At 36.4% G+C, this 22,215-nt stretch overlaps 1 protein-coding gene across 1 annotated transcript in view; it reads right to left on the reverse strand.

Moving 5' to 3' along the window:
• LOC132563054 (serine/threonine-protein kinase BRSK2-like) overlaps window positions 1-22,215 on the reverse strand; it is a 93,226-nt gene that overhangs the window by 15,660 nt on the left and 55,351 nt on the right. The window contains exons 3-6 of the mRNA XM_060227814.1: window positions 11,561-11,646; window positions 9,103-9,243; window positions 7,127-7,243; window positions 3,441-3,474 (exon numbers count right to left, since the gene is read on the reverse strand). Of these exons, the coding sequence (XP_060083797.1) occupies window positions 3,441-3,474; window positions 7,127-7,243; window positions 9,103-9,243; window positions 11,561-11,646 (378 nt within the window). The remainder of the gene's footprint in view (window positions 1-3,440; window positions 3,475-7,126; window positions 7,244-9,102; window positions 9,244-11,560; window positions 11,647-22,215) is intronic.

The raw sequence follows: 22,215 nt of genomic DNA on the forward strand, positions 1-22,215 counted from the left end.
GTTTCTACATGAATACTTGTGAGTTTCCTAGATTTTGCTGATGATAAGTTTGCCTTTATTGCTGTAATTATTGGTACATTCTACTGATCACTACAGAAGCCAATAAATAGGCAGCCAATGTGGAGTGCATCTTCATATCCAAAACAAATGCAGAGCAGGCCACTAAGTTAACAGACTGGCCAATCAAAGCATCAGACACAACAACCAATCAATAAAGTAGACCTCCAGGCATGACGGACATTTTAAACTGGGATGTAGGATTGGCTTTATGGAACAAGTTTCCTACCCATATACAGCAGAGAAGCTGGTGGTAAAAATGAATTATATATTTACACATAATATATCAGTCTAGTTGACAAAAGAGCACATTTTCTGCTGGTGAAATAATCACCCTACACCAGGAGAATCAACAATCACCCAATGAAAAGAAAAAGAAAACAAGAAAAACACACTGACAAACAATATGTTTTCACTTACAATTGTGGATGCCAAAAACTTACCTCAAATTACTAGAATTTTATATTTTTCAATTGTATCGTTATTTTATTATTACATAAACATTCAGGTACGAGTTAAGAGTCCATAACTTGTAAAGGAAAGAATATCACCAATATCGTTTTGATAAAACAGTGAACCCTGTCATACACCTATGATGAACAGTTTAATAAAATCTTATAACAACAGGCCCCAAGGGCCTTTTGAATTTTTTTAATATCATAGGCTGTCTGTATTAGGGTGCTACAATAATAATAATAAGTAATGGGTAGGAGGGCAAAAATTCCTGTGTTCTTGATATCAAGTCCTTTGCTCTCGATATGAATTTGTAACATGGAAAACAAAAATCCTGTTGTGACCATGAAGGTTTTTACAGGACGAGAAATCACTCTATGTTTCTATGAATCTTTTATTTTTGGGATACAAAGATGGTTGTAGGTACCATATTTGCATTCTAAAGTTATGGTAATTGTCACTGAAATGAAATTGTAATATGGAAAACAAAAACCTGTTATGACCATACTTGATTAATCTACTCATCCTGCTGGTGATATGGTAAGATCATAGTTATAATCTTAGACATGTTATAGACACAGACAACTAGTTGATTGGACTGTCTAACCACAGTTACAACACAGAAGCAAAAACATCCATCACACTGTAGCATGATGTACCCTAATCATCAGGCAGTAAATCCAGGTATAGTAATAAGCCCACCCATATGTGTTACTGTTCAGTCAGTGAAACAGTATTGTAAAACTAGCACTTTCTATGCCATGTCATTGTTGTTCTGTAGTAAGCCCCCTCCTGCCACACCCACCTCACTAACCTCCATTAAGTCAATCATTTATGTAGTGCCCCATGGACTTATTTCACATAGAATATGATTACTATAGGAGTATTGAAGCTCATTGGTAAATGTTTCTTAATGTTCCACACAGAGAAACTGATGTGGATTACATTTCAAATCCTTAAACAATCAAATTAATCTCGTCTGGAATCTAAAGATGATGGAAATATTTCAAAAAAGCTACAAATGACATTCACTTTAGTTTAACTTATTTCCAAACTGATCTTAAATATAAAATTGAAATTAAAATGATGATAACTTTAATCATTCATAGAACTCTAAATATCTGCCTTAACTTCATTTCCTTACAGTTTCCGTGTCAATTAGCCAAAGAAACATCTGTGTAAGTTGGGGTCATCAAGTGCTCACTGGTTGTTTACTCAAACTCTTTAAAACTAAAAATACCTTCTGTTTGACTGATAATGAACATGCTTTTAAAATCAGACAAAAACTTGGCATTATATCTGTTACAGAAACAATTTTGTGAAAAATATGCTTTAGATTTATTTTTGTACAAGTAAACAATTATCTTGGAAGAAAAATTGGCTTGTCAAAACCCATATATTAGAGGAAAAAAATCTCTTTGATATCCACACTCTGATTCAATGTGTGAGGTGATTACTTTCAATTCTTCTACCTCTTTAAAGTTACCATACTTAAAAGGTAAATAAATTGATGTATTCCTTCCTGATGCCATACTTAACACAGCAGAAATGAGAAAATCAAGCCTATTATGATCTTGGTCTATCAGCTATAACTAAATCACAGAAGCCAAAACATCTGAACTAATTCCTGTGAATATCATTTTATTATTCTGTACATATTCATGAGAGAATAAATATGTTACTATGTACTTTTATACTGAAATACAAAGCTTTTCCAGTTCCCGTTTGACCTTTTGTAGACTTCCATTAAGAAAGGAAAGATGCTATAGCAATGATACTAAATTGGATATAAATGTCTATAAATAGTAACAGTGATCTAGATATTCTGGAACATGAGGATCTGTTTGAGATATTCTTATCCTTGACATTTGTTAAAATGCAGCTAACATAACAATGAACTAAACTGAGACAGGACAGAATGGGAAAAAAGTCACATGCCTGACATTATCAAATGCTTCATCCTCTCTACCATGACCATAAAATTGTGAGAGTATAAAAATCAAGAACTAAGGGACATAACTCTGTAATATATTTAACACATTTTATGATTAACATCCTGTAGGTATAATATTTTGTGTTGTTGTGAGTATTTCGACTCCATTTTTCTATCCACATTCAACATTTATCATGCGACATCATTAGACTAAAGACATCCCAGCCCTGTCCCCCTCTGCTTTGGCTGTCTCAATCTACCCCTCCTTGTTGTTGATTTCTGACCTCAGCTTGACTAAGTCAGCTGTAACATTGAGTTTACTTGAACCAGTGAACTTTTACATGATATTTGTTTTAAGTTATGGTAATTAAAAAATATCCTGTTCTTCATCTTAAGTCTTATTTCAAATTATAACATTCTGCAACCTGAAATAGACACCTGTACACAAAATTTGCAGTTGTGTGATATAGTCCTACACAATATATATCTCAGATAGAGTGTGACACAGTAAACAAAAGACCTTAACTCTATATAATGAGAGATACAAGACCAAATTTAGATCATGACACTGAAATCCTTAGATAAATTCATCCATGTGTGCAATTCTGTGGCTGTAAATGAAAGATTTTAACCTTACAAAAAGTATCAAACAGATTAACAGAATGATGGAGAGTCCTGGTGTTGAACCTTCAATAAGACTCCTGTCTCGCAATGGTTGTTCTGTCAAAATTAACTAGATAAACATGCTATAAATATAAACAGAACACACAACATTGAGCACAGATTTAAACACAGTGACCACTGGTCACTTCACAACATGGAAAGCTGGCGACAGACACTTCATCACATTGACATCCGATCATTCTACAAACCAATTGTAATGTTTTTCATATTTCTAATCTATAGAAAGTGCAAATAAACTGATATAACTGTGTATTACAAGGAAGGGTAACAGCAAAACATGTCCACAACATGCATTCTCATTGGCTATTCTTACCCTTATGACTTCAGGACATGCATAATGAGGTGACCTGCGTATCGTAAAAGTAAGATATTATATTCCACTATATAAGGTTATATTTATTAGAGAATCTGCATACATATTCCAACCTCCATTTACACAAACATACCTTCACTTCAGGAAATTCCTTAATTAAAATTTTCTATACATAAGCAATACAGGATAGTGGAAAATGTCCTAAACTATTGGGTTTTTTTTTTTTTTGTTTAAAATTAACTCTGTACAATACTTACACATATGTTAGGACATTTTTTGAACTTCCGACATTGATTTTGAGAAATTATGGCCAGAATAATCACATGTATTTATATAGCTATACACCAGAGTTAGACATTGAGTCATAGCCATGATCATTCTTACAAATACCTGACCTTGACACACTACATGAATATGTGACCTTGACACAGTGCATGAATATGTGACCTTGAATCAGCATGTAATTTCATAACATTTACAAACAGAATATTATGGCCGTATATAAGGCTGTGACCCAATGGCATTAAATACATGAATATCAACTGCTTGTATTCAAAGCTTGATCCACTACATAGTGATATAACCTTGACATTGTAAACATGTCCTTGACATATTACACATAACTCTGGTAGCTTGTGTACATGACCTTCACCTAGTATACATGACCACAGATCAGGTAAACAACAACGCTTTGACTTGTATGACAAATATACATGATGTTGACCTTGCTTACATGACCTTGGCCTTTTTTTTATATATCCTTGATTTGGTATACCTTTTACTGACCCTGAAAAGACCCATAAAATGACCTTGATACGGAATGAAAAAGGTGACAATTCAACTGAAAACTAAAGAATGAATAATGAGACGCAAGTTCAAGTAACCTGGGCAATGCAGTCAATTTAGTCATAAACAGGATGGTTTCTAGATACCAAGGGTATATACATATACTTCTAGGATAGATAGGACTAACGATTTATACTGTGATATATAGGACTACAGGATGATAAATACGTAAAGACTACACTATGATCAATATCAGTCATATTATGATAAATAGGCTAATGATGATGCACATATAAATTTATGCACATGATATGTAGATAGAATATTTCAACTGTCAATGCATTATTTGTTTCTATGTTACATTCAACTTCCTATAGTAATTAATAATTATACGGTTTAGTTAATCAAACTCTCAATTTTCATCAAGATGAATGGCCTGAGATTTAATATTCCTATTGGGTTTTAGCTATTTGTCATGTTTTTCCTCCAACTGAAACCTAGCTTTGACCTTGAAAGTGGATCAAGGTACTTTCCAAACATCCTGACTCATGAACAGGGTGTAATGGATGTGACAAGATGGACATGAGTAACACTTTATCCAAAACCCTAACCCCAAGAAAATGACCGGGACATAAACAGAATTCTGCAAATAACTGAGAAGGTTCTGAATTCTATATTTTATGCCTTATTGACCTACCAATATGTTTACATAATTTAAATACCAAGTAAGTTGTTTCAGAATATATTGTTATGTGTTTATATTACAGCAGATTGACTTTCTTCCAAGTCAGAACCAATCGTATCTCAAGTTCAATATCCATGCCAAAAATACATCAGTAACTTCTCAACAACCTGGTCTAGTTTTTCCTTGTTTTTGCCAAGAATGTAAATTCTTTTAATACGTAAGTTTCAATACAACCAGTAAAAAAAAAACTAAAATAAAGAACACACTCAGAGATTCTGGCAATAAAATGATAATATTTTTAAGAAGTTTCATTCTCAAAATTAATTATTCCTGGGAAGTGCCCCATCCTGATAAACCAGTGGGAATGAATAGATAACAGAAAAGACGAAGAAACAACAACATTCTGATAAGTAACTAAAATTTGACTAAGCTCAGTCAAACACCATGTATAGATTGAACCTTCCTATGTATGAATCTACATACCTTTCATTCTACCTGACATTAGGTAGAATATCTTTAATATCAAACATTCCTTCATCTCCAGGTACATTTTGGAATCAAAATCAAATCAAGGGCTTTAACTCTGTATATACTACAGGCACATGGTCTAATTTCACAATCACAAACTATCATACTAAAATGTGCCTGTACACAAAATTTTGTAAGTGTTGGAGATGTAGGGATACCAAAATCAGCCTGGATAATGTATGTGACATGGTGAACAAAGGGCCACAACTCTACCTTCAGGTAAGTCACTCAACATTAATAAATGACATTCCACTGTCTTAGCGTACTTGTACATCTTGTATCTATTGATGTTTGGTAAAACAGTATGGAAGATACCTAGTGACACACTGCTATTCCTATGTATGGTACTTAAATACACAACCGGTAACCCACAAAAGAATCAGGATATTTTGGAATGAATTTATGGACTCCCTGAAGATCCTTCATTGAAGTTTTGGACACATGCAAAGCTGATAGTCTGATGGAGTAGAAACCTAAAGTCCCCTTTATTAGTTCCTTTTAGGGTGACAGTTTACACACCTGTCTTATTAATTCTGGTCGGGTGACTATCAAACACACCTGTCCTTTTTAATGTATCTTATATACCTGTATCTGTAAGTAAAGAAAAACCTGCCTTGAAAGTCACCTCTACATAACAAGCACCTCTCTATAAAGGCTGCTTGTTTCCAGTCTCATTTTACTGTGACTGATAATAATGTAACCTCTATGTAAAGGCCACCTGTCTAAAATTGCTCTGTTCCCTTGTGTGGCCATTATAGATTTGTGTGTACACACAAGGATATATCCCTGCAATCTACTGGATTACCCACAAGAATAACCTTTCAACAGTATAGATACAGTAATATAACAGAAAAGGAGCATCCCTATGGATTACACCAAGGTTTATTGAATGTACACTAAGCTAGTGCTCCATGATATGCTATGCATGACAAGAACAAATCAGATATCCTTTTCAAGACGTTATGTCTTGTGTATATGAAGTTACACCTTCAACTATAACTAGTTTTCCACTATAATTTCTATCAAATAAATCAATTGCTAAAGCATATTTTCCTTTGAAGCTAGCGTTTCCATGTTAGATCTCTCATAAATCATTTATTCCAATCACAAAATATCTATACAAATTCGAAAACATTACTCATTAAGCGACTTTGTGATCATTTCTTTTCCAGATTTTACCAATTGTGTTTTTGTAATCGCAGAGCATTATGCTTATACAGTTAAATACGGTATTGATTTTGTCTGTTGCCTTCCGCACTCCTCCCAATAATGCAGCTGATTTTATTGATTGAGTTCTGGTACGCGTTTTAGAATCCTAGCCACTTCCTGCAGGTTAGGAAATTTCTTTTCCCGTCATCTTAAAATAGCATTACAAATTCTAAAGGTCAGCAGGATCAGAGTTGTATCAGCGATTTTAGTTTTAAATGTAGTGACCTTGGTAATGTTAACGTTTGTAATATACTTAGAATCATTATGATCTTTTCTAAAAATTATTATTTAGATAATGGTGCAGACTTTATGCAAAAGAAGTGAATTTTATATCTGATAGCAATCAAATTTACCAAAGGCAGAAGTAATTTAACTTTCTACATCAGCATCATTAAGAAAAAAATGACCTTGAAACAGTTGTAATAATTTGACCTTGATACAGATGCCTATGACCTTGAACACAACTATAAAAACCTACCCACAACTTGTCTCTAGCATGGAGCCCTCCACCTGAAGTGAGGCCATACCGAAGTCTGCTACCCGTATATTGTTCTTGTCATCTAAAAGCAGGTTCTCCGGCTTCAGGTCTCTGTGACTGTCAAACAAACACAAATATTTCATCAGAGCATTTTTAAATACACCCATCAACTTCAAACTAACAAATTTCTCAAAATCTGAATCTCTGGCCAGAAATTTCTCCCAATCCAGAAAAATCTATCATCTTTTTTAATGTCAGTATATCCTTATAATTGGCATTTCTGAGGAACTTCTATTAAACACAAGGTAATTAGAAACAAGCATGGACCTATTACAAAATGTTCAAATATTCACAGCACTTTAACAAAAGATTGGCTACGTTTTAAATGATTACAGATTTTGTACAAAGCTGACAGTTATTAAGCCTTAGAAACAAATCTTTGCAAATCTTCATCAAAACATTTCTATTCTTTGCCTATTATACTTGATATTTTGTCTAGCACACAGGAAATCTCCCACAGGCCATTTGCTATAAACAGAATTTAATCCCTCTTATCCCTTGAGACGACCTTGATTTGACCTTGTCACACCATACTGACAGAAGTCTCCCACACAAAATATGTAATGCAATCTCCATCCCACACATAATGAGGTTATGTATCTTTAAGCTGTGTTCACCATGGTAACTTAATACAGTTATGAGTTTCTTCCATGGAGAATATGGGAAACCATTCCTCAACTGACCACCTGTAATTCTGACATTTTACATCATCAGACTCAATGAACATTCTAATATTCTGTGACAATGGTGATTATGTTTAAAAGATTTTCATCACACAGTTATTTTAACTCAGGGAAAAGTATTTAAAACACATGTATCTATTTCCCTGTATCAGACTCCACCCTCCTTCAAAAGGGGATTAGATGCAGCTGTTTGAAAATAACTAAGTTCTCAACATAGTAAAGATTTTAAAGAATTTGCTCTATGTCCACTATTTAGTCCTGTCTCTCTGATCCCAATTGGCCACTGCTCATACAAAATTGATTTCCTTTTCCCAAGCATGTCTCACCACATCAAATTGGGACAGAATCAAGCCATTCCTTCATAAGAGTGATCCTGAAGAATTTGCCTTCTTCCCCTACTGGGCCCCATCACTCCCACTATACAGGACTCAGATCCATCCTTCCTAAAATATTAATACCTCTTCTCCCAAGCATGCATTAGGCTAAATTTCGACAACATCCAGGTATTCTTGCAGAAGAAGAAGGATTTTAAAAGAATTTACTTTATTTTCCCTACTGGGCCACTCCCCTCTAGTCCCAGGAAGCCATAATCCACCATTTATACAAAATTGATTTCTCTTCACCCAAGCATGCTTCAGACCAATTTTGTACAATATCCTGCAATTCTTAAAGAAAAAGATGGATTTTTAAAGATGTTGATAGAATTTCCCTATTGGCCCCGCCCCTCTGGCCCCATGGGGCCAAAGGCCTATCATTTACACAAAATGATTTCCTTTCAACCAAGCATGCTTCAAATCAAATTTGGACAATATACTGCAATTCATGAAGAACAAAATAGATATTAAAGAAACTGATAGATTTCCCTATTGGACCCCGCTCCTCTGGCTCCAGGAGGTTCGAGACCAATCATTTACATGAAATTGGTTCCCCTTCCCCTAAGGATGATTCAAACCAAATTTGATTGAAATCTGCTCAGTCATTCATGATTAGCTGCAATTAATATGGAAAAGTTGACAGAGGACCGATGGCGGATGACAGACACCACAGTATCCCTCTAGCTCACTTGACCCTTTTGGCCAGGTGAGCTAAAAACAACCTATCTATTAGAGTGAATTGATTCTTTAATTAATGTACACATATGAAAAATATTTACAAAGAAAAGAATGAATACATCAATAATGGAGTTTGAAAACTGAATATAAAAAAGAAAATTCATGAGATGATTAACATTACCAGATGTTATGGCTATGGCAAAAGTCTAGGGCTGAGATAATTTGTCTGAAGAAACGCCGTGCCTCTTTTGGTGTGAGACGGCCTTTCTTCACGAGGTAGTCGAACAGCTCTCCTCCAGAAACATGCTCCAATATAAGATATCTGTAAAATAAAAACATGGACAATTCCTCTATGTTATTATAAGCATCATTAAAAAATTTCAAAGAAGGTGCAAAATATCTAATTTTGAAAACATTTTCAAAGACATTTTCTGCATAATGGTAGAGATCTACTAAGACCTACATATATTTAGCGGTCCCAAATAAAATAAATGTAAAATGAAAGTACATAACAAATAATTGTTTATCACAATTAAAAGAAAAAGTTAAGACTCCAGTTGATCATTAAGGAACACTAAAATTCTAGCCTGATTATAAAGATAAATACATGAATCATTTGAGTTTCATTTTCACAAAAAAGTCCTCCCTCCCCCTTTGAGGAAGAATCTTTAAAGAGTTTCATGTAAAAGTATATTGCACACAAGGAGGCATTGGCACTTAATATGATTCATCCATAGAGTCTTAAAGTCATAAAAACCTGTTGGGACTCTTACATCATATCACTAAAAATTGTACTCAGATTTAATGAAAAAAAGGGGAGCAGGATTGGGGGTGGGAGTGAGAGATACAACTTTACGAAAACAGGATAACTGCAAGTATGAATCATCATTGAAAAATTCAGTATTCAGCATGAAAGTGTGTAAAAGATAAAATTCTGACTCTAGAACATGAACGTAACCTGTGGCTCTTTTCTGTGTTTCAATATCCATGCTTGGTTTCCAGTTTTATTCATTTAAATAAGAGAAATCCTACCTAACAAAATTTTCTAATTAAAACATAATTTTAAAGGCATTCCATACATACATCTTTTGTATTCATTTCAGAGATTACATTGTTCTTTACCCAAATAAGAAAGTTCAAAACAAAGATATAAAGTTGATAAACTTGACAGGAAGTGAAATTCTACATGAAGAACTTGCTAAGTCTTCTATGATGGAAGCAAATTGTGATAAACACAAAAAACAAATAGCTGACCAAGGGAAGATAGGAATTTTTTATTACTAAACTGTCAATCAAAGAAGGATATAGATTATTTTGTAATCTTCGTAACTAAGAGAAGATCCAGCTTTGTGCTACCTGCCAAATATTTTTTCTCTTTACATATATATATATCAATGACTTCCTGAGAAATTCAAACCTCTCTGTGTAGCTTTTGTACAGTTAATTGCTAAAAAACATGGAATGGGTTAATCTCATCTTTTCAATTTATGATATATATGTATTTAACATTTTAATTCCTGGATAAATGTTTTTGCCTTGCACTGGGGAAAAATACCATTAAAGTTTTTTTCTGAATCAAACAGAAAGGTTAGATTATGCAATTTACATCATAGAAAATTAGACAAACCATTATAACACGAAAAAAAAAATTGTATTACATTTTTTTTTAATCACAGATCATTTTTTTAAGAGTGATTTTCTTTCATGATATTTATGACTTTCAAAAATTAGCTCTTCAAGTTTCTGTCAAATACATCACACAAGATTAATTTTGAACAGTCAAAACAAAAAAATGAAGGGCTGTCAAGATTGAACAAATTTTACAAACTCATTATAGGAACCATTTTGACACAAGTTACACTAATGTCACAAGTGGAATATTTGTCTACTTAAACTTGAGTTCTAATTCAGACAGATTGCCTTAGACCTCACAGCAAACTGATTCTTTCTCAAAATTTACACTATTTACATGTAATCACATCTTTCTGAAAAAAAAAAAGTTAAAATATATCCTTGTCTGTACTTCAGTGTGATTATCTACAACCTGCTGGAAGCCATTTATACTTTACTGTGAGTACCTTGACAGCTCTGTTGATGAATGGCATTTAAAAGTGAAACTTTTCAATTTTGGGGCATGTTTGCTGACAGGGCTATCTCTGAGGGAGCCACAATTATCTCTACCTCCACCACAGCAGCCAAATTTTATGTAAAACAACCTTCGCTCTATCACATCAATATACTCACCTCACACTTGATAAATGCATGTCTACTTGAACAGGACTAATTTTGGCATGGAGTACAAAACTGACTACATCTTTTTCATCAATCACACGTTTCTTTTTATTTTACAAATTGCTTGTCAAAGATCCTAATTTTTACAAACTGTGCCTTGTGAACTTCTAACCAAACCAATGATTGATGATAATCGTTTTTTCTGATTCTTTCTGATATTTTTGAATATGCAGAATAACTGTTTTAAAATTTTATTGTGAAAGAAATTGCTTAATTGATGAAATTAAAAGTACACAAATTAAACTTTTTTTTCAATTTAAATCAAAGTTTGGAAACAAGAAATATAAGAATAAATAAAACAAATTTCATGTATTGAAAATCTAATGAGTAAACTGTGGCATACTTACAAGTATTTCTTGTTTTCATACACGTTATATAGGCCCAATACATGTGGATGTTCTATCAGCTTCATTATTGCAATTTCCCTTTCCACCTGAAAAATATCAACATTCAAGATATTTAATTTTCAAAGGTCCATAAATACATTAAAGATTTCATTATTTAGGGTAATTTTGCATAAGATTTTAAGAAATATAATTTTCTTCTGGAATCAAAGATGTACCAATATTTTAGCTTGTACCAATTTCCAAGCTTGTACCAACATCCAAGTTTGTACCAATATTTTAGCTTGTACCAATATCTTGGCTTGTACCAATATTTTAGCTTGTACCACTATCTTAGCTTGTACCAATATCCTAGCTTGTAATAATATCCAAGCTTGTACCAATATCTTGGCTTGTACTAATATCTTGGCTTGTACCAATATCTTGGCTGGTACCAATATCCTAGCTTGTACCAATATCTTAGCTTGTACCAATATCTTGGCTTGTACCAATATCCAAGCTTGTACAAATATTTTAGCTTGTACCAATATCTTGGCTTGTACCAATATCTTGGCTTGTACCAATATCTAGGCTTGTACATATATACAAGCTTGTACCAATATCCAAGTTTGTACCAATATCTTAGCTTGTACCAATATCTTAGCTTGTACCAATATCCTAGCTTGTACCAATATTTTAGCTTGTACCAATTTCCAAGCTTGTACCAATATCCAAGTTTGTACCAATATCTAGGCTTGTACCAATATCCAAGCTTGTACCAATATCCAAGCTTGTACCAATATTTTAGCTTGTACCAATTTCCAAGCTTGTACCAACATCCAAGTTTGTACCAATATTTTAGCTTGTACCAATATCTTAGCTTGTACCAATATCCTAGCTTGTACCAATATCCAAGCTTGTACCAATATCTTAGCTTGTACCAATATCCAAGCTTGTACCAATATCCAAGCTTGTACCAATATCCAAGCTTGTACCAATATCTTGGCTTGTACCAATATCTTGGCTTGTACCAATATCTTGGCTTGTACCAATATCCAAGCTTGTACCAATATCCAAGCTTGTACCAATATCTTAGCTTGTACCAATATCCAAGCTTGTACCAATATCTTAGCTTGTACCAATATCTTGGCTTGTATCAATATCCTAGCTTGTACCAATATCTTGGCTTGTACCAATATCCAAGCTTGTACCAATATCCTAGCTTGTACCAATATCTTAGCTTGTACCAATATCCAAGCTTGTACCAATATCCTAGCTTGTACCAATATCTTGGCTTGTATCAATATCCTAGCTTGTACCAATATCTTAGCTTGTACCAATATCCAAGCTTGTACCAATATCCAAGCTTGTACCAATATCTTAGCTTGTACTAATATCTTAGCTTGTACCAATATCTTGGCTTGTATCAATATCTTAGCTTGTACCAATATCCAAGCTTGTACCAATATCCTAGCTTGTACCAATATCTTAGCTTGTACTAATATCTTAGCTTGTACCAATATCTTGGCTTGTATCAATATCTTAGCTTGTACCAATATCCAAGCTTGTACCAATATCCTAGCTTGTACCAATATCTTAGCTTGTACCAATATCCAAGCTTGTACCAATATCTTAGCTTGTACCAATATCTTAGCTTGTACCAATATCCAAGCTTGTACCAATATCCTAGCTTGTACCAATATCTTGGCTTGTACCAATATCTTGGCTTGTATCAATATCCTAGCTTGTACCAATATCTTAGCTTGTACCAATATCCAAGCTTGTACCAATATCCTAGCTTGTACCAATATCTTAGCTTGTACCAATATCTTGGCTTGTATCAATATCCTAGCTTGTACCAATATCTTGGCTTGTACTAATATCAAAGCTTGTACCAATATTCTAACTTGTACCAATATTCTAGCAATACTTTGTCTAAATCAACAGAAGACATGCAGCTATAAAGTACTCAAAACCAGACCTTCAGTTTTTCATTAAATGCAGGTTTTATGACAGCACTTGGTGCATATCATAAATAACTAAAAAAAAAAAAAAAAAAACAGGTGAAACTTACAACATCCCTGCTGCTGAAATATTACTGAAAACCACAGAATCTATTTCAAGGTAAAAGTTTATTTGAAATACACTAAAATAAAATGTTTTACTAAGATATATTATTACAAGGGATATGCAAAATGGAGTCGCTATCTATGATAGTGTCTATGGCTGTCTTAGACTCTGACCTCATGCATTCGGTGCAGATTTTACATCCAGACCTTTAAAAAATCAGACATGCGTTCCTGATCTGATACAACTGTTTCAAATATCTAGTCACAGGTTACAAGCAATATGGCTGCAGTTTTATAGTGATTACAAAATGTTAACAGTTCACTACAGGTCTGTGAACGGTATTAATCATTCTCTTTGTAAACCGATTGGATTTCACTTCATTAATGATTGACATAATGTATACCATTTTTCTACAACCCAGTCCTGTCTAATGACCTCAACACTGATTTTGTAAAATCCTAATTTGAATTTTTCGTGAGTTTCATCAGTTTCTCATAAATAAGATTCTCTTCTATCTCTGGTATGGTATTGCATATGTACCTCATTCTCGTCTATTTATTGTTTGAGTTACCGGTAATTAGGCCCATCTGAATCTGTTATTCCTTGTACTTCCCACTTTAGGTTTAACAGTGAGAGCAATCAACATATAATATTACCTACCCTAATCCTTTACCTTCAGTTTTCTACAACTATTTACATCTGCACCAGTGTGTCCCTTATTGGGATACTTTCTCCTGAATGACCCTGTATTCGACTACTGAATAATCCTGTGACCCTGTATTAGACTACTGAATAACCCTGCATTGGTCTAGCTTGTGACCCTGTATAGGTCTAGCTGTGTGACCCTGTATTAGACTACTGAATAATCCTGTGACCCTGTATTAGACTACTGAATAACTCTGCATTGGTCTAGCTTGTGACCATGTATAGGTCTAGCTGTGTGACCCTGTATAGGCCTAGCTGTGTGACCCTGTATAGCTCTAGCTGTGTGAGCTGTGTGACCCTGTACAGGTCTAGCTGTGTGACCCTGTATTAGACTACTGAATAACCCTGTACAGGTCTAGCTGTGTGACGCTGTATAGGTCTACCTGTGTGATCCTGTACAGGTGTAGCTGTGTGATCCTGTACAGGTCTAGCTGTGTGACCCTGTATTAGACTACTGAATAATCCTGTACAGGTCTACCCTGTAGGTCTAGCTGTGTGACCCTGTACATAGCTGTGTGACCCTGACTACTGAATAATTGGTCTAGCTGTGTGACCCTGTATAGGTCTAGCTGTGTGATCCTGTACAGGTCTAGCTGTGTGACGCTGTATAGGTCTAGCTGTGTGACCCTGTATCAGACTACTGAATAACCCTGCATTGGTCTAGCTGTGTGACCCTGTATAGGTCTAGCTGTGTGATCCTGTACAGGTCTAGCTGTGTGACGCTGTATAGGTCTAGCTGTGTGATCCTGCACAGGTCTAGCTGTGTGATCCTGTACAGGTCTAGCTGTGTGATCCTGTACAGGTCTAGCTGTGTGACCCTGTACAGGTCTAGCTGTGTGACCCTGTATTAGACTACTGAATAATCCTGTACAGGTCTAGCTGTGTGACCCTGTATAGACCTAGCTGTGTTCCTATGGGTTGTTAAGACTTCTGTGTGACCCTGTATAGGCCAAGCTGTGTGACCCTGTATAGGCCTTGCTGTGTGACCCTGTATAGGCCAAGCTGTTTGACCCTGTATAGACCTAGCTGTGTGACCCTGTATAGACCTAGCTGTTTGACCCTGTATAGACCTAGCTGTTTGACCCTGTATAGACCTAGCTGTGTGACCCTGTATAGACCTAGCTGTGTGACCCTGTATAGACCTAGCTGTGTTCCTATGGGCTGTTAAGACTTGTATGACCTTAGTGTGTGATAGGCCATTAAGACTGCTGTGTGACCCTGTATGACCTTGTTGTGTTGATGGGTAGTTAAGTCTTTTGTGTGACCTTATGTGTGGATAGATTGTTCAGACTAAATGACCCCTTATGACCTCATAAGAATTTAAGTATATACATCATTGAAGAGAAAAATGTACTTTCTATTTTCCAACTTTATGATGACATAAGATTAGTTCTGTTTTTACATTCATACAGTACAGTCCGGGTGTCATGTCAATAACAATATATTTTTATATAAATTCATCAAGCATCAATAAAACTATATTTGAAATACATTAATTACAATAAGTAGTCTCAGAAAAGACAGTTGCCATAGCAACCTCTGCCCTGAAATTCGGAATTTCCTATATGGTAAATAACACTTGAGGATGGTACAATGCTTTCCTATGAATTGATTACAATCACAGAAAATTTGATTTCCAAAGGAGCCACTCTGTAGGTATCAAAATTAATCCTACCAAAATATGGAATAATTGTTCAACATTCTAATTCTTTTATCAATTAATACCTACATAACTTGTGTGTCTTTATAATCATAACTGTACACTCGTTACAAGACATTGCATTACACTAGCACATGTGTCGAGGCATGTTAGTGAACATCATAAACACTGCCCCAGTCTGATAGGATGTGATGATATCATCCATTCTAGTGTATTCACCCATGCAGCCTTTATTTCAATACACATCTCTGTTTACTACAGATTGTGTTATGCCAAGGCATGCTAACTATAGTAACTGAGGGCATAGTCAGAAGTGGCAGGAGGGAGGGGGTAGTATCAGGGAGGAGGGGTGAGGAAGGGTGGGGAAGGAGGGAAGGGACAGTACCAGGAAGGAAGGGAGGGGAGAATATCAGAAGGGAGGGAGGGGAAAGTACCAGGAGGGAGGGAGAGGAAAGTACCAGGAGGGAGGGAGGGGTAGTACCAGGAGGGAGGGGTAGCACTAGGGAGGAAGGGAAGATAGAGTAACAGGAGGGAGGGGTAGTGCTAGGGAGGAAGGGAGGGGAGAGTATCAGAAGGGAGGGAGGGGTAGTACCAGGGAGGAAGGGAGGGGAGAGTATCAGAAGGGAGGGAGCGGTAGTACCAGGGAGAAAGGGAGGGGAGAGTATCAGGAGGGAGGGAGGGGTAGTACTAGGGAGGAAGGGAGGGGAGAGTATCAGGAGGGAGAGAGAGGTATTACCAGGAGGGAGGGGAGGTACTAGGGAGGAAGAGATGGGAGAGTATCAGGAGGGAGGGAGGGGTAGTACCAGGGAGGAAGGGAGGGGAGAGTATCAGGAGGGAAGGAGAGGTAGTACCAGGAGGGAGGGGTAGTACTAGGGAGGAAGGGAAGGGAGAGTATCAGGAGGGAGGGAGGGGTAGTACCAGGGAGGAAGGGAGGAGAGAGTATCAGGAGGGAGGGAGCGGTAGTACCAGGGAGAAAGGGAGGGGAGAGTATCAGGAGGGAGGGAGGGGTAGTACCAGGGAGGAAGGGAGAATATCAGGAGGGAGGGAGGGGTAGTACCAGGGAGGAAGGGAGAATATCAGGAGGGAGGGAGGGGTAGTACTAGAGAGGAAGGGAGGGGAGAGTATCAGGAGGGAGGGAGGGGAAAGTACCAGGGAGGAAGGTAGGGGAAAGTACCAGGAGGGAGGGAAGAGAGAGTATCAAATGGTAGGGATAGCATTGAAAAGGATTATCATGAGGGAGGGGAAATATTGTAAGGGAGGGAGAAGTATGATGAAGGAGAACAAAGTGTCAAGGAGGAAAATGGAAGTACTGAAAGGGAGGGGGTAAAGTATCAGGCAGGCTAATAAACCTGTAGACATCTGGTGCTTTCCTGCCAATGATGCGGGTCCCTCCAGGTGTTCTAGTCTAGCCTTTCCCTTTTGATAATTAATTTCCAGGACCTATCTTAATCATTAACTTACTGATATCAAAAGTCCATAAAATGGCTGCACTGATACACCCCTGGAGATATGGAGAGATACCTGTTTGGAGAGGACTACTCCTATCACAACTACAGCAGCATTACCCTGTAAGTCACAACCTTCACTTCTATCTAAATAATATGCTTGGGAGAAGGGCAACACATGATGATGGTATTAGTGGAGATTTCACAAGTCTGTAGTGCTTTACTGTGAGTCAATATCACCTTAACATGCAATACCATCATAAAGAATCAAGTTTTATGGAAGCATCTTCCAACAACTGGAAATTCTTACACTACTGATATTTTTTACAAATATCTGACAGAAATATCATCAACATGGATGACTTACCTATTTACCAAATTTCTTGCCTAATTCCAGACAATATCTTGCACTAATCACTCTCATTGTTAACAAAAGATACAACATCAAGTGATTTCATCCAAACAGGAAAACTGAATGAAGGTAGCAGTTGATAAATACCAGAATGTTTCTTATTTTTAACATCAAATTTTTTTTGCCAAGATTCCTTTGCTTTGCAAGCTTTTTAAGGATTCTGAATATCTAAGATCATTACGAGCCTGTTGGTGGTTCTGAACATTTTAATTAGATCACTCTGAGGACATGCTGGTGGTTCTGGACATCTTAATGAAATCACTCTGAGGACATGCTGGTGGTTCTGGACATTTTAATGAAATCACTCTGAGGACATGCTGGTGGTTCTGGACATTTTAATGAAATCACTCTGAGGACATGCTGGTGGTTCTGGACATTTTAATGAGATTACTCATAGAACTTGTTGGTGCTTCAAAACAATTAAACAAAATAACTCTGAGAACTTGTTGGTGGTTCTGGACATCTTAATGAGATTACTCATAGAACTTGTTGGTGCTTCAAAACAATTAAACAAAATAACTCTGAGAACTTGTTGGTGGTTCTGAACATTTTAATGGAACCACTCTTTGAGGACATGTTGGTGGTTCTGAACAATTTAATTAGATCACTCTGAGGACATGCTGGTGGTTCTGGACATTTTAATGAAATCACTCTGAGGACATGCTGGTGGTTCTGGACATTTTAATGAGATCACTCTGAGGACATGTTGGTGGTTCTGGACATTTTAATGAAATCACTCTGAGGACATGTTGGTGGTTCTGAACATTTTAATGAGATCACTCTGAGAACTTGTTGGTGGTTCTAAACATTTTAATGAAATCACTCTGAGAACATGTTGGTGGTTCTGAACATTTTAATGAGATTACTCTGAGAACATTTTGGTAATTCTGAACATTTTAGTGAGATCACTCTGAGAGCATGTTGTGGTTCTGTACATTTTAATGAGGTCACTCTGAGACCCTGTTGATGGTTCTGAACATTCTGATGAGATCACAACATGTTTTGGTTTGAATATTGTATCTACTTTACAGATCTCGAACAAAGAATGATTGAAAGCTGTGTCAGTGTAAATTGTCATAAAATCAAATAATTGTTATGAAAAACATCACATGTTTTCAAATTACATTTAAAGTTTCTAGGCATGTGAGTATCATAAATTTTAGGAAAGCCTTGTTCAGTGATGGGAAGATTACATACCACATGATGTAAAAGCTGACATTATTTAACTTAGTACCCTCACTACAACATAGAATTCACTAAACTGTAATTCCCTCGAGTCCCTTGTTTTGATATGTTTGTTATATTCTATAAAATAAGTGCCCATTTCCACAAATACAACCACTATCAGTTCTAAAACCGAAACAATTTTTTCAGATCGTTGTATAAGTTACTTAACATCTAATCGTAGTTGAGTTTGAATTGCATGAATATTGCATGAAACCAAAGCTTGTGAGTCGCTGAGAAAATTGAAAAAAGCAGCAGTGAGGCCTCGGCCTTAATCCTTTGGGAAAGACTGGAAAGACTACACATGTACATTGCTGCAGAAAAAGTTCCACAACCCAACTACACAAACATACAGTTCATTTGTGTCATTCTTTATTTCAACATTTTATGGAATTAAAGAAGATAAAAATGTTTCATTTTTGTAAGATACCAGATTTCTCTTGAAAAGAATTGAATACAAAATGTATCGACAATGTGATATAGATCTAATGTCCCTTTATAAACTAAAATTTCATGTGTAAACTGATCATAAAAAATTCCAGTTTACCTACATTCCTTGTCTAATCTGACCCTCTCAGTATCTGACCTGTCTAACCTGACTCTGTCAGTATGATTCCTTGTCTAATATGACCAACTCAGTATTTCCTGTCTAATCTGACCTTGTCAGTATAACCTGTCTAATCTCATCTTTTTAGTATTTACAGTCTAATCTGACTCTCTTAGTATCCCCTGTCTAATCTGACCACCTCAGTGTTTCCTGTTTAATCTGACCTGTTCAGTACAATTTCCTGTCTAATCTGACCCTTTCAGAATGGTTTCCTGTATAATCTGACCCTCTCAGTATCCCCTATCTTCTCTGATCTTGTCATTATCATATCCTGTCTAATCTGACCCTCTCAGTATCCCCTATCTTCTCTGATCTTGTCAATATCATATCCTGTCTAATCTGACCCTCTCAGTATCCCCTATCTTCTCTGATCTTGTCAATATCATATCCTGTCTAATATGACCCTCTCAGTATCCCCTATCTTCTCTGATCTTGTCAATATCATATCCTGTCTAATCTGACCCCCTCAGTATCCCCTCTCTTCTCTGATCTTGTCTATTTAATCTCCTGTCTAATCTGACCCTCTCAGTATCCCCTATCTACTCTGATCTTGTCAATATCATATCCTGTCTAATCTGACCCTCTCAGTATCCCCTATCTTCTCTGATCTTATCAATGTCATATCCTGTCTAATCTGACCCTCTCAGTATCCCCTATCTTCTCTGATCTTGTCAATATCATATCCTGTCTAATCTGACCCTCTCAGTATCCCCTATCTACTCTGATCTTGTCAATATCATATCCTGTCTAATCTGACCCTCTCAGTATCCCCTATCTTCTCTGATCTTGTCAATATCATATCCTGTCTAATCTGACCCTCTCAGTATCCCCTATCTTCTCTGATCTTGTCAATATCATATCCTGTCTAATCTGACCCTCTCAGTATCCCCTCTCTACTCTGATCTTGTCAATCTCATATCCTGTCTAATCTGACCCTCTCAGTATCCCCTATCTACTCTGATCTTGTCAATATCATATCCTGTCTAATCTGACCCTCTCAGTATCCCCTATCTTCTCTGATCTTGTCAATATCATATCCTGTCTAATCTGACCCCCTCAGTATCCCCTCTCTTCTCTGATCTTGTCTATTTAATCTCCTGTCTAATCTGACCCTCTCAGTATCCCCTATCTACTCTGATCTTGTCAATATCATATCCTGTCTAATCTGACCCTCTCAGTATCCCCTATCTACTCTGATCTTGTCAATGTCATATCCTGTCTAATCTGACCCTCTCAGTATCCCCTATCTTCTCTGATCTTGTCAATATCATATCCTGTCTAATCTGACCCTCTCAGTATCCCCTATCTTCTCTGATCTTGTCAATATCATATCCTGTCTAATCTGACCCTCTCAGTATCCCCTATCTTCTCTGATCTTGTCAATATCATATCCTGTCTAATCTGACCCTCTCAGTATCCCCTATCTTCTCTGATCTTGTCAATATCATATCCTGTCTAATCTGACCCTCTCAGTATCCCCTCTCTTCTCTGATCTTGTCTATTTAATCTCCTGTCTAATCTGACCCTCTCAGTATCCCCTATGTACTCTGATCTTGTCAATATCATATCCTGTCTAATCTGACCCTCTCAGTATCCCCTATCTACTCTGATCTTGTCAATATCATATCCTGTCTAATCTGACCCTCTCAGTATCCCCTATCTTCTCTGATCTTGTCAATATCATATCCTGTCTAATCTGACCCTCTCAGTATCCCCTATCTTCTCTGATCTTGTCAATATCATATCCTGTCTAATCTGACCCCCTCAGTATCCCCTCTCTTCTCTGATCTTGTCTATTTAATCTCCTGTCTAATCTGACCCTCTCAGTATCCCCTATCTACTCTGATCTTGTCAATATCATATCCTGTCTAATCTGACCCTCTCAGTATCCCCTATCTACTCTGATCTTATCAATGTCATATCCTGTCTAATCTGACCCTCTCAGTATCCCCTATCTACTCTGATCTTGTCAATATCATATCCTGTCTAATCTGACCCTCTCAGTATCCCCTATCTTCTCTGATCTTGTCTATTTCATCTCCTGTCTAATCTGACCCTCTCTGTATTCCCTATCTACTCTGATCTTGTCTATTTCATCTCCTGTCTAATCTGACCCTCTCAGTATCCCCTATCTTCTCTGATCTTGTCTATTCAATCTCCTGTATAATCTGACCCTCTCAGTATCCCCTATCTACTCTGATCTTGTCTATTTCATCTACTGTCTAATCTGACTCTCTCAGTATCCCGGTCTAATCTGACCCTCTCAGTATCCCCTATCTTCTCTGATCTTGTCTATTTAATCTCCTGTCTAATCTGACCCTCTCAGTATCCCCTATCTACTCTGATCTTGTCAATATCATATCCTGTCTAATCTGACTCTCTCAGTATCCCTGTTTAATCTGATCTGAAATTCATTGATAGTGTATTCTACTGATATAAATTGTCAGGTAACACAGTTTTCATCACAGTTCAAAGAAATAAATTCCTATGACCAATATGACATGGATGTAAGGTACATTAATTGGTTTGTGATACTGTAGGTGGTCTATGTTGGAA

The sequence above is a fragment of the Ylistrum balloti genome, unplaced genomic scaffold, assembly GCF_031769215.1.
Source record: "Ylistrum balloti isolate Yb309-2 unplaced genomic scaffold, AGI_CSIRO_Ybal_v1 Utg371572, whole genome shotgun sequence".
Classification (NCBI taxonomy): Eukaryota; Metazoa; Mollusca; class Bivalvia; order Pectinida; family Pectinidae; genus Ylistrum; species Ylistrum balloti.